Source organism: Protopterus annectens, chromosome 14.part0 (assembly GCF_019279795.1).
Source record: "Protopterus annectens isolate FY-2018-M chromosome 14.part0, PAN1.0, whole genome shotgun sequence".
Taxonomy (NCBI): domain Eukaryota; kingdom Metazoa; phylum Chordata; order Ceratodontiformes; family Protopteridae; genus Protopterus; species Protopterus annectens.
Genome location: NC_056748.1, coordinates 776472686 through 776486019, shown reverse-complemented (window position 1 = coordinate 776486019; position 13334 = coordinate 776472686). Strand labels below are relative to the sequence as shown.

The following is a 13334-nucleotide window of genomic DNA, read 5'->3' as shown; positions in this document are numbered from 1 at the left end:
AATAGTTAATCTTGAGAATTCTGAGTATTCTTTACTGAGGAAAATGTAAAATTTCTAGGTACAATAGCAAGTAGTTCAGTGAAAAGATTAAGTTTGAAATTATGGGAAGTGAATAACAGGTAAAAACCTCCCTAGCAGCCTTAATACTTTAATGCAGTTAACAGAACAGAGTACAATTTAGTTTTAAACATAGCAAGTGTACTTTTTCTTAGGGCTAAATGTTAATGTTTTCTGAAAGCATATTAAGCTGTTTTTCATATCTGGGAGGGGAAGAGAGAAAAAAATAACAGACAGCAATTAGTTTAAGTGGGAGCACAGACTTTAGCATACATTTTAACACAGATAACCTTAATTTTAGGTTAGATAATGCTTGTAAGTGCGGCTGTCAGTTTGGGGCAATTGTTCCCTTCTGGAGGATTAAAGCATATGTTTTAAAAGTGTACTTAGTTTCTGTGTTTGTTCCAAGGTAACAGGGGATGGGGATTTTTGTATTTTTTAGTTTTCATTAAAGCAGAAAGTCTTAAAATGTGACACAGGTTCAAATAGAGACGAGAAGAAAAGACTACAAAAGATCAGTCTGTCAAACATTACTATATGCATGTAACACAAAAGCTGGAAATATACATTCAAAAAATTGTCATGTATAATAGGAGGGAACAACAGCTTTTTATCATGATGGCTGTGCTGTCCATATTATCCTTTAAAATGAATGGCCTTACAGGTATAGATAAATGTGAAAGAGCATTACATTAAATTAAGAAATGCAGAGTTCAAATAGCAATGATGTAGAAGACACATTTGTAAATAAACGAGCATGTTAATTTGACAAAGAGAGGATTTTAGAATGGATATTCACCAGAATATCGGAGATGGATAAAAGGGGAGTATTTATAATAATTGCTAGAGGGGCTCCAATAGTGATAGATGAGGGAAAAAGACAAAATGGTAGATTTTTTGGCAGGTAAGGGGCTACTGTCAAGGGAGGAGGATTACAATGGCATTTATTTATATTCCTCGGAAAACTGCTATTATGGTGCTTAAGAAAATTTGGGGAGAAATAATCAGCTTTCAGCAGGGAATATTACTTGTAGGTGTGGACTAGAACCTGACTTGCAATAGTGAAGATGTATCAGGGACCTAGAAAGGAGAATATAGCAAAACAGGATAGATTTCTGAAAAAAAATTATGAAAATATTTGGTATGAAAGATGTGAATTCAGTAGCAAGAACCTAGATAGAATTTACATATTATTCCCCAAGGTACAATAACTAGGCTAGACTACACAGAAATTATATTTCACAAGAACATTTGCATTTAATTGAAAGCTTCAACACACATCCACTAAATACTTCTGATCATGCACCAACCAAAACTAAGATAAAATGAAAGCAAAGTAAAAAAATAAGATACTGGCGCTTTCCCACCTATCTGTAAAAAAAGAGAGAAATTTTAAGAACAGGTAGCAGAAATTATTCAAAAGTTATAAAGGACGACATAAACATCTTCTAAAGTTATAGCTAGAAACCAGGATAAAATGAAAATGGAGTTTAAAAATAGGGTTGAAATAAAACAGAGAGAGATGGTTAAGAAGTAACAGAAATTACTTAAGAGGTTAAAATATTTCAGCATAAGGGGAATCTCACAGAAGAAGAGGAGCATGACTAAATGTAGAGGGCTAAAGAGAAAATAAGGGAGTTCCTGCATAATACGCATGAGTTTAAAAAGTTTGCAATTAAGCAATTACTTTTTGATAACTTCAGAGCACAAAAACTTTTAGCACAATGACTTAGGCAACAGAACACTGAAAGGGTTATTGCCAAACACAGGGAGCCAGTAACAAGAAAAATAACCAGAGGTCCTGCAAAGGTTTTAGAAATATTCCTGAAATTTTATAAAAATTTGTATAAAACAGAAATGTGGAACTCAAGAGTAGAAATGGAAATATTTATGGAAGACTTAATTATGCCAAGAGTAGAGGTAGACGAGGATCAACAACTAACATTTAAGATAGGAGGTGATGAAATAGAAATAGTGATGTATAATCAATCTTCAAGAAAGTCTGTAGGAACAGATGGTATTTCTGTGGAAGTTTGGAAATTAGAAGGAAAGAAAGTAAATAAAATCTTCCAGATCTTTGTCAACAATATTTTAAAAGGAGAGGAAGCACCAACATCTTAGAAGAAAGTTGTGGTGGCTGCATTACCTACAGATGGCAAAGACCCTTCAGACCCTGCTACATATAGACATATACCCCAAATAAATTTTAAACCATGATTATAAAGTGTTTGTGTCTATACTACCTAAAAGAATGGCAAAGGTGTTGCCAGAATTGATAGATGCAGATCAGTATGGTTTTGTGGAGGGTAAGCAAACATGTGACAACATCAATATAACAATGACAATCTAGAGAGAAGCAGAATATAAGAAAATACCTCTGTTGTTGCTGGATCTTGATGCAGAGAAAGCATTTCACACAGTACGCTGAAAATTTTATGAGTAGGGCATTGGAAGCATTTGCATTCCCCGATACAATAGGTTAACTAGAAGGATATACAAAGGATCAGAGGCAAGAATTAAAGTGGAAGAGTTCCTCGCAGATAAGCTGTGTTTAAACAGAGGAACCAGACAGGGGTGTTCTCTTTCCCTTTTATTTGCTTTATATTTAGAGCCATTGGAAAATATAATATGGGACTCAGAGATACAAGGATATAATTGGTATGGTAATCAAGAAAAGTTGGCTTCATTTGCAAATATTATTTTTTACCTGACAAATCCGGAAAAGGACATCTCAGTGTTGTGGAACATTTTGGTCTTTTTCAGATATAAAATTAATGAAGATAAAACAAAGGTTATAGCCATAAATTATGTACCACACAAGAATTGACTCAGTGATACCCATACTTATGTGGAAATGATAAGATGAAGTATTTAGGAGTATGTATTAAAAAGGCTTCTGTTATGACAGCTACGGATATGTGGGAAAAAGTTAAAACAGAAGACATTGCAAAAATTGAGAAACTAGAAACTCTTATTTATAGATATGGAAAGTAAGACACAAGCAGTGAAAATGTTTTTAGTCCCTTTACTCTTGTGTACAGGTCAGGCATAATTTATCAACCTGAGGAGAAGTTGTAGACAATAAAGAAGAACTGAAGGAATTTATCTGGTAGGGAAAGAGGGTAACAGTTAAATGGGAAAAGGTCCTTCCAATAGAACAAGGTGGTTTAGGTTTACTTGATTTTAACGAATATTTCAGAGCTACACCGCTAAGGTTCATATGCATAACATAAGCAGAAGGTTATAATTCAAATAGAAAATGGATGGTGATAAAGCAAGGGGGAGGTTTAAGAAACAGAAACAGAGTGGTATTTTGGATGCAGATCCTTAAGGAGAATAACCACCACCATACTGAATATTATCATAAAATAGCAGAAAATATTCTAAGTAAGCCAATGTGAGAATGGAGAAAGGAGATTTTTTCCAATAGGTAGGACTGCAAGTAGGGGTACAAATAACAGGCAAGAGGGGCTGGAATTTACTGGAGTAACCTGGCAAAGGAACCAAGATATTGGGAGCAAATAACTCAGGAGGAAAGTTAATAGACTGAGATGAGATCAAGAAGATTTTTGGATTGCAGGCTAGAGACTACCTTCCTTACCAGAGCTTGATATCAGAATACAGGCAAGCAGAACGAGCTAGGGGAATTTTAAGTGAAAGACCTGTTCTGATAGAGTTTCTAACCGAATCTAGAACAGCTGCAGCTGTTAAAAATGGCTAAGTAGTAGGCCATACAAAATATTGCATGACAACTATAAGAATCAATCAGAGGAGGTCAGAATAGTTTGGGAAGAGAAACTGGTAAAATAATTTACAAGAAGACAATGAGAAGACATATGTATGGCTCCCAAGTATGCAATGAAGTGCAGAAGGTTTAGGATCTTTGCTTGGAAGTGTCTGCATAGGTATTTTATACCCTAAGAAGATTTTAAAGATTTTTTCCTCAGGTACATAGCAAATGATGGAGGTGTGATTAAGAAGTAAGAGATAACTGGGAACATATGTTTTGGGAGAGTTTAAAATTTTCCTACAGAGTACTCTATCAGAACTCTTGAGAGACTAAATGGCTGTATGTAAGGAAATGATTCTTTTGAGCTGGGATACATGATATGAATTGCCTAGATATAGCAATACCTTCTTATGTTTGAATCTGTTGGTTGTCAAAAATGCAATTACTAGAAAATGGAAATCAAAGTCTACACCAAATGTATTTCAGATATTATTATACACGAGATAAAAAATGGAATAAGAGTTTTAGAAAAGGGAAGAAGCAGACTACATAAAACTAAATGGGAATTGTGAGAACAATACAAGGATAATAATGTTAAGGAGGAGAAGGAATTCAGTAATTTTTTGTAATGTTGGACTGATGACAGTAAAGAAAATATATGTGATGTATTTAAATTAAAAAAATGTTAAACTGGTTTGTTTCCTTTTCTGTTAACATAGGTTTGCCCATGTCTTAAGTAATAATTTAATAAAAGTGTTTGAAAAAGGTTCCAACACATGCCTCTGTGAAAAATAACTTCTATCCAGTCTAGCAAGTTACTGTATTTTGGGGAATATGTACATTATGAGTCCCTGCTACTGAAGTCACATCCTAATACTTCATATATTTCCTCAGATGCATACCTCTCTGTGGTAACATTTTCCCTTCTAGATCTCCTTACACATCACTACTGTAAATGAGGTCCCAGTCACCATCCATAAAAAAAAATTCCCTTTTGAGAGTTCATTATTGGTTCAAATGTTCTCAGAAGCTCCGTAACAGTAGTTTTAGGTGAAATATAAATACATGTCAGCATAGTCCTCACAATAACCCCTTGCTACCACAAATATAACATTACTGTCCTTTTTTCCTCTTCTATCACTACTAGGGGGCACATGTTACAATCAGTGTTATTAGCCCCCCTTGTCCACAACATTCTGCTGAAAATCCAGCATGAAATCATCTCATTGTCAAATGTAATTGTTCTTTTCCAGCCAATATGTCAAACATAACCTAGTTGTACCTCACACTTCTTAATGTAAATCAATAATATTTTCTTCTTGTCTGTACCTGTAAAGTTTACATTCCACATTAATTCACATTCCACATTAATTCTGGCAAAAGCAGCCATGATAAAAAAGCCTGCACTCCTATATATTATGCATGGCAGTTCTTTTAAATAGATGTTTCCATCTTACAGTTTATATGCATATACTAATGAATGGTAGGCTGATCTTGTATGTAATTGTTTCTTCTCACCTCTCTTTGAACCTGCATTACATTTTCACAGACCACCCTCTTCAATAAAAACAACCAAGAAATAAAAACCTAAACACATTCGCAAAAACACATCCTGTCCCCTTTTTACTCACAGCAAGCATACAAAACTATATATACTTTCCAAAAAGAAAGTCTACCCCTTCAAACAGAAGAAGTTGTCCCAAACGAATGGCTGCAACCACTGGTATTAACAGCATTAAGGTTAACCACGCTAATGCACATGTTAAAGCCTGTGTTCCCTCTTACACAGACTACTATTCAGTCTTATTCCTACTCCCCTTCCTGGTTTAAAAAATAACTTGCATGCGTTCAGTAAATGTTAACTTTTAGCCTTAAGAAAAATACACCGACTAATATTAAATAATCTAAATTGTGCACAGTTACATTTAATATATGAAAGTACTAAAACTGCTACATAGGCAACTGCTTGTATAATTATTCACTTCTCAAAGTTTCAAGCTCCACTTCTTAATGTACATTTAATTTCCACTGAAGTGTTTCCAATATGTTGTACCTCACAGATTTCACTCACAACACACTGCTTCATTGCAGTGCTTGACAATCTCTCTAATTACTTACATTGTACTTTGGAGATTTCACTCGGAGCATACTGTTCAGACCTCTCAAGATCAACTGCCTGTAGCTTCAGACTGATTGACGTCTGTCAAAATCAGGTGTCAGTTGAAAATTCCTTGGTAGTTACTTTACAAATGCAAGAAAGTAAAAAAAAAATACCAGCTGTCAAGTCATTCATTGTTTTCTCTACTTTTAAGTCTTTTTGCTTAAAAATCTCTGTAGCTTAAATATTACTACAGGCACCCACCTGAATAAAACTGGGGAAGTCACCATCTTTTTAACTCTGTATATGTTACTATCAAGACATATTTACAGTACCCCCCCCACTCCAGCAGCCACAGATAACTGCATTATATTAACTTTAACTTGTTTCTTTCCAGCCTTTCTTATAGTGTTGTAGTGTAAAGCCTGAATCCATAATGATAAAAGAGAATATTTTTTACTTTAATACCACTGGCATACACAGCAGTCACCCAAAAAAAACTCCCCCACCTCACATTTAAAATATCTCTGGATACATACTATCCATCACTACTTTACAAAAGAACTTACAAGTTACATCACAAAGCTGTTATACAAGAATTAAGAACAACAAAAACTTTTGTCACTCCTTCAGTCCATTCAGCATCCTTCTACACATTAATGACATACCATGAGATTTCTGATTTACAGTTTTCCCGCTAGTTTAACACTGTGAACAAACCCTCAGTATTTTCCATCAAATTCTACTTACAGAACCACCGTTTAAATGTCTAAACTACACCTAGTAAGACTGCTGCTTTACAGTTTTCCTACTTACTCATTAAATGTCCTTTGTTGCTGATCATCTTCTTCCTAATCACTGCAATCTCCCAACACAAGTCTTTGGTTTAAGTCCAATGTACTCCTGATTCTTCTAGTTATCTACATGGCAGCTTCTTTTTTATCTCAAGCATTTTCCTTTGGAATAATAAATAAAGGCTTCACTAACAAAGTCTCTCCCTGGGCTTTCTTACTGACAAGAAATTAAGAAACCGATCCCCTTCATCTTGCTGACTCACTCCTTGTCTTTTTTTTCTCTATCAGCTGTTCTGCTTCGAAAAAGATATTTGATTCTCCATAAAAAAATTCTGAAAACAGCTGAATATAATAACTTGAATCTCACACCTGCCTCAAACATATATCATGACTGCCTGCATAACCTTGCTTCACTTTTGCCTGGTGTACAGTAAATAATGCTCTAAAGACACTGGTACATGTCATCGCTGATGTTAATATTTCATGTTTTTTCCTCTGCACTGTAAATGTAGTTTATGCCAATATTGTCAACATACAATGAAAGGCAATTAGACTGCTTGCACTAAGCAAGCATTAGAGGACTTTATTAACTTGTGCATGCAAGACTACATAAACTTTTGTTGGCCATAATGGTATGGTTAACTAGAACTAGAATATAAGATCTGCAACTGTTAATGGTGTGAATGTTTTGAGCAGACAACGGGGAAGCTTCAAATGAAACTTATTAACCCAATGTAGGGGCAAAAAAATATGCTATGAAGAAGCCAATGTATGGCTTGCTGCAATAGCAATATCAAAGGTGTGCAACAAAATAATAAATGCAAGCCAGTCCTCGATGATATGACATAAAATCTCAATAATCTGAAAGCCAACTAAAGCATCACACTGTATATGCATTAGAAAAGAGGAACAGCAGGGGGACGGCTGACAGCAGAAGGACCTAAATATGAGCCTTGCTGGGGGCTCAGCCAATTTCAACAGTGACTCTGTCAGTATTATTAACCCATTTGTACAAGATGCACCAGAAAAACTGTAAGATAAAGTACTATGTTAAACAAAGGGTGTTTGACTCTAGTAAAACCATGAAAGGTATAACCATTAGGGATGTATGCCAAAGTTCAGACTACTGCAATAGTTAAGCAGATTGGCTACATATATGATCAATAACTTTGTAACCTTACATAAATCAAAATGATTGCTGCATGTCTGTTATGTCATACATTCTGCATGAAGACAATTTGCACAGATTCAAAATCAATCAAAATGATAGTTCAAATCACCTTTACCAAAAAATAATTTTATATATATTCTTCAGATCAAGTCAAGTTAGTGAAACAAAAATGTTCATAACACTAGATTACAGAATTTTACACATCCACAACTATAATAATGCCTTAAATTTGCATGCATACTAACCTCCAGCCTTTTTATGATTTCCCTTAATGATAAACTGCTTTCTTTCCCGCCAATAAAAGTTGTGGTGGGCAACCGGAATGCTTTATCCAGATCTGATTCATGTAGACCATAAAGCCCTAAATAATCAGGAAGGGGAGAGGGAATGCAAGAAAGGTCCAGTTAAACATGGTAACACAGAGGAAGATGAGAATAAAATAAGAAAGCATTAAAAATGTATATCAAACTAAATGTTTATGTGTAATGACTAACTATGTAAATACAAAGCAATGAAAACTGTTTTCAATACATAGCACTATGGTGAAAGGAACTTTTTCTGCTGATTTCAGTATACAGTCAGAAAAATTAATTGCAGTATACTCCTGTCTTAGGCACTCAATGTAGAGATTAGATGCTCCTAAGATCCTAACCAAATTAGCAGTGATTGCCTATAGCCTTATTACAGTTATCCTCCAAATTTGTAGATCAACCAAATGGGTTTTCAATGGGTTTCTTTTCAGTAAATTCTGAATAGATAAAATGACCTGTGTGCATTAATTTTTATTTATACATATGTTTTACATAGACACACACACACACACACACACACACACACACACACACACACACACACACACACACACACACACACACACACACACAGCACTTAATCTAACAGGCAAAAAATCTTACTTCAAAATGTAGACAAACTGCTTGAAACACAACTAAATTAAGAACAAGCACAGAAAACCCAATTTTTTGCAATAATGGGGATGGGTGGACAATAAGGATCTAATAGCAGCATCTGAGGAAGCAGAAAGAAAGTGCTGCCTAGCCAGTATTGTATACAGCAATAATAAAATGAATAAAATTTAATTGGAGTAGCAAGACTTAAGGAATAGAAGCAGGACATCTTACCAACTGGGGAAGGAAAAAAGGATGAAAAGGAAAAAACAACATTCTGAAACTGAACAGGGCACAAAATCTACAATACTGGCATCAACCTATAGTAATGCGTTTACCTCCTCCCCTGGAATAAGGTTCAGAAGACTTTCAGTTACAAGGGCAGAGACAAAAGAACTTTTCAATATTCTAGATGGTTTAAAATAAACTTGCGCCTGGCCACAATGACCAGAATTAATTAGTTGGATTACTGAACTTAATTAAGCAGCATAAGGTTGGAAGCCAAAGGCCAATAAGTTTTACAGTAGTGAAAGAAACAGTGGTTTAGAAGGTTAAAGCAGGATGGGAGAAAATTGTGGGGCAAATATGTCAAATGAGTGAAAAACTCAGGGAAGTTTTAGATGTTTGCTTGGAAATGTTACATAAATATTTCTTCATACTGGAGAAACTGGCTAGAATATTTCCCACAGTGGACCAGACCTACTGGTAATATAACAAGAGAAATGGGGATTGAATACATATACATTCTGGGTTTGTGGAGAGCTAGAGAGTTTTGAAAGTGTCCTGCAAGATTTACTTTGAGAGCTGATGAAACACAACATAAAACAAATCTGACACACTTTTTGATTTAACTGTAGAAGATTTTCTGGTCCAAAGAGGCTTTTTAATGTAAATAGTGCTTCTTTTGGTTATAAGCACAAGAATAAGGCAGTGGAAGACCCAACAAGCTCCATAGTTAATAGACTTCATCCAAATGGTGGGTCAATTGAGGGAGAGGAAGAAGAGACAGCAACAAAAGGAAATAAAAAGTTATGTGCTCACCATAACGTTCCATCTGTGATGTCCATTTTCATTCTTCCTCAACTGATGGGTTCAGATCCAACTCAGATGCTTCTACCAGATCACTTGATCCTGGAACTGTCAAGCTCCTCCCTTTACCCATAATGCCCTGCCAACCAAACATACCTCATATCGAGTTTCTTGCCCCTATTTTAAAGGGACATCCAACAATAGAAATATCAGAGGCAGAACAGAAAACGGAAGCTGGAGCTCAAACATGGAACAGAGCTTCCTATATAACGCTTAGCTCTCTCCAGAAGCCAAAATTGGAGGAAGCAGGTGGGTGGGAATTGAGGAAGACTGAAAGTGGACAACACAGATGAAACATTATTGTAAGTACATAACTTTTTAATCTGATGATGTCATTTTACATTGGTTCCTCAACTGATGGGATGGAGTCCACAGCTCCTGTAAGCCTGGGGGACCCTAAGGGAGGATATTCCCGAGTACTGCTAAGCCAAATGCTGCTCTGTTCTTACAAATCAAATCCAATTTGTAATGAGCAATGAAAGGGTGGAGATTAGCCCACTCAACAGCTGCTCAATCATCTAAAGATGCTCTGGACCAAAAAGCTGAAGAAACCACCATAAATCTTGTGGAATGGGCCCTAGGAGGTTTTGAGATAAATCCAATATACCATAGAGAAAGGTCAACCATTAATCCAATCATCAGTCAACCATTTGGCCAATGTAACTTCAGATAGTGGACTGCCTAGTCTGATAGGAAAAAGGGAAACAAATAACTGGTCAGATTTCCTAAAGTGTTTGGTTCTATGAAGGTAGAAATGAGGTTGGCTATGCACATCCAACAGATGTAACATGTACTCTCCTTTGAGAAATTTGGAAAGAAAACTAGGAGATTAATGACCTGGTTAATATTCACCTCAGAAGTAACCTTGGGTAAAAAGAACGGATTAGTTCACGATGACACCCTGTCTTTGTGACAAATTAGATAAGAAGGCTTTGAAGGCACAGCCTTGACTTCAAATACTCTTCTAGCGGACATAATAGCCACTGGAAAAATTGTTTTCCCAGTTAAAAGTTTTAGGTCAGATTTGGTTGAAGGTTCAAAAGGAGACTGAGTTAAGGCCTAAGGCATTATATTCAAATACCAAGGAGGGATATCTTTTAATGGAGGCCTAAGCAAAAAAGCTCCCTTGAAAAAGCCCTTGCACGGTTTACAGGAGGCTAATGTAGAGTTATTTTCACGCTCGTCAAAATTAGAAATGACAGCCAGCTGAACTCTAATACTTGAAAAACTCACACCTTTGTTAAAGATGGAAGTTAAAATTCAAGGATCTCTGGTAGAGGCTGAAAAGGGGTCCAGATCTTTGCTAAGAGCCCAAAAGACAAATCTTTTTCATTTACTCTTGTAAGTCTTTCTAGTAAAAGCCTTATGGGAAGATAGCAAAATATGATGGACCGGGGAGGAAAGCCTGGGCTGTCTAGCGATCAGTGGAACTGAAGAAACCATGTGGTCAGTTTGAGGCCTGTCATGTCCAGATGAGTCATCAGTCGGGTAAGACAGGAGGTCTGGAATTAGATCCAGAATCCAGAGAGGATGTTGAAGATGAGGACAGAGGAAGGACAACCAAATCTGACAAGGCCAAAGGGGTGCAATGAGGATAACTGTGCTCTTCAACCAAACTGCTTTCTGAAGAAATTTGGGAATTAATGGTAAGGGGGAAAAGCATACAGGAGACCAGATGGCCAATTTGTGAACTACGGCATCTCTCTGTGACTCCCCCGATGGGGGGGGGGGATCAGGGCAAAGAACCTGCTGCACTTGTTGAGGAGAAGAGGCAAATAGATCACAGCATGGCTGGGTCCCACTGATGGAAAACTTTCTCCATCACAGTGACGTTGAGACATCACGTGTGAGGCATCTAAATGGACCTGCTTAGTTTGTCTGTAATCACGGTGGATTTCCCTGTGATGTGCATTGCTATTAGAAAAAAACTGGAAGAGATCACCTATTTCCATACTCTCACAGCTTCTTGACAAAGATGGTAATATCTGGTTCCCCCTTGTTTGTTGATGTACCAGACTACCAACATATTGTCCATCAGTGTCATAATTGTCCAAATTGGGAGAATGTCTTGAAAGGTCTGCAATGCTAGGAGGACAGCTCTCATCACCAGGACACTGATATGCATCTTGGCCTCTTCAGAGGACCATGTACCTTGGACGGTTCTTCCCAAGTAGTGCCCTCCCCCCCAAGCTGGGAGGGGTCTGTGGTCACTGAAGTTATGGGAAGGGGAAGAACAAAAGGACGGCCTTCCTGGAGCTGGTTTGAATGAATCCACCATAGAATACATCTCTTGCATGCTTGAGTGATCTTGACTGGCATGGATAATGAAGGTTGGAGAATGGACCATTGAGTCAATAGAGTCCACTGAAGGATTCTCGTGTGGAACCTAGCCAATGGAACAAGAGTGATAGTTGCTGCCATGAAACCCAAAGCCTGTAGTATCAGTTGAGCTGCAAGAGATGAATTCTGGATCATTTTCTTTACCGGGGACATCAGCGTGTTTATTCAAGTGGAGATAAGACAGGCTATTTGAATGACTGTGTCCAAATGAGCAGCTATGAACTCCAGACTTTGAGTTGGGGTGAGTTGAGACTTGTTGTAATTGACTTTTCTTAGATGAGAACACAAATGAAGCAAGTAGTCCCTTGTCTGTAGCAACTGATGCCTGGTTGGGACAGTTAGGAGCCAGTTATCTAGATATGGAAACACCTGGGATCCCAGCAGTTTCAAGTGGGCTGCTACCACTTCCATGCATTTGGTAAACACCCTGAAGGATGGGATGAGACCAAAGGGCAGTGCTCTGAACTGGCAATGACTGTCTCCCAGCCAGAAGTATAGGTAGCTCCTGGACTGCCTCTTCATTTTGATGGAATAGTACACATCCTGAAACTCTACAAAGCACATCCAATCATCCTTTTGTAGCAGAGGCAAAATGGTCTGAACTGTGACCATCCGAAACTTGTTATACTGAACAAACTGATTTAACTTGCTGAGATCCAAAATCAGTCTCTTGTCTTTTTTTGGCAATAAGAAGAGTACATTCCAGACCCTCTCTTGCCTGGTGGGACATCTTGGATGACTCTTTTCCAGCAACTTTTTTATTTCTACAGATGTTGCTTCCCTCTGACTGGGTGGAACATCATGAATTTTCTTCACAACTGTGGGAAGGACTACAGAAAATAGTACTGTATAACCTCTGGATACAATCCTGTGCAGCCACAAATCTTTTGTGATGGATAGCCAGGCTCTCTGGTGCAGGGATAAATGACCCCAACTGCTTCCAAAGACAGTCAGGCCTCCCTTCAGGAGCACTGATAGGGTCTATCTGAGAAAGAACATCTAGAGCCCTAGTTCTGTGGGCCACCCCTGCCACAATGACATCATCTTCCCGATGAGTTCCCCCCTCTGCCACTGGGGGAACCATCTCTGTGTGAATCCTGCAAAGGACCCAGGGACTTCTTAAACCACATCTTTCTACCACTTCACTGGT

General features: G+C 37.3%; 1 protein-coding gene across 1 annotated transcript in view; it reads right to left on the bottom strand.

Annotated features, from left to right (window-relative positions):
* OGDHL (oxoglutarate dehydrogenase L) overlaps window positions 1-13334 on the bottom strand; it is a 2090792-nt gene that overhangs the window by 1570874 nt on the left and 506584 nt on the right. The window contains exon 4 of the mRNA XM_044055619.1: window positions 8096-8211. Coding sequence (XP_043911554.1) covers window positions 8096-8211 — 116 coding nt within the window. The remainder of the gene's footprint in view (window positions 1-8095; window positions 8212-13334) is intronic.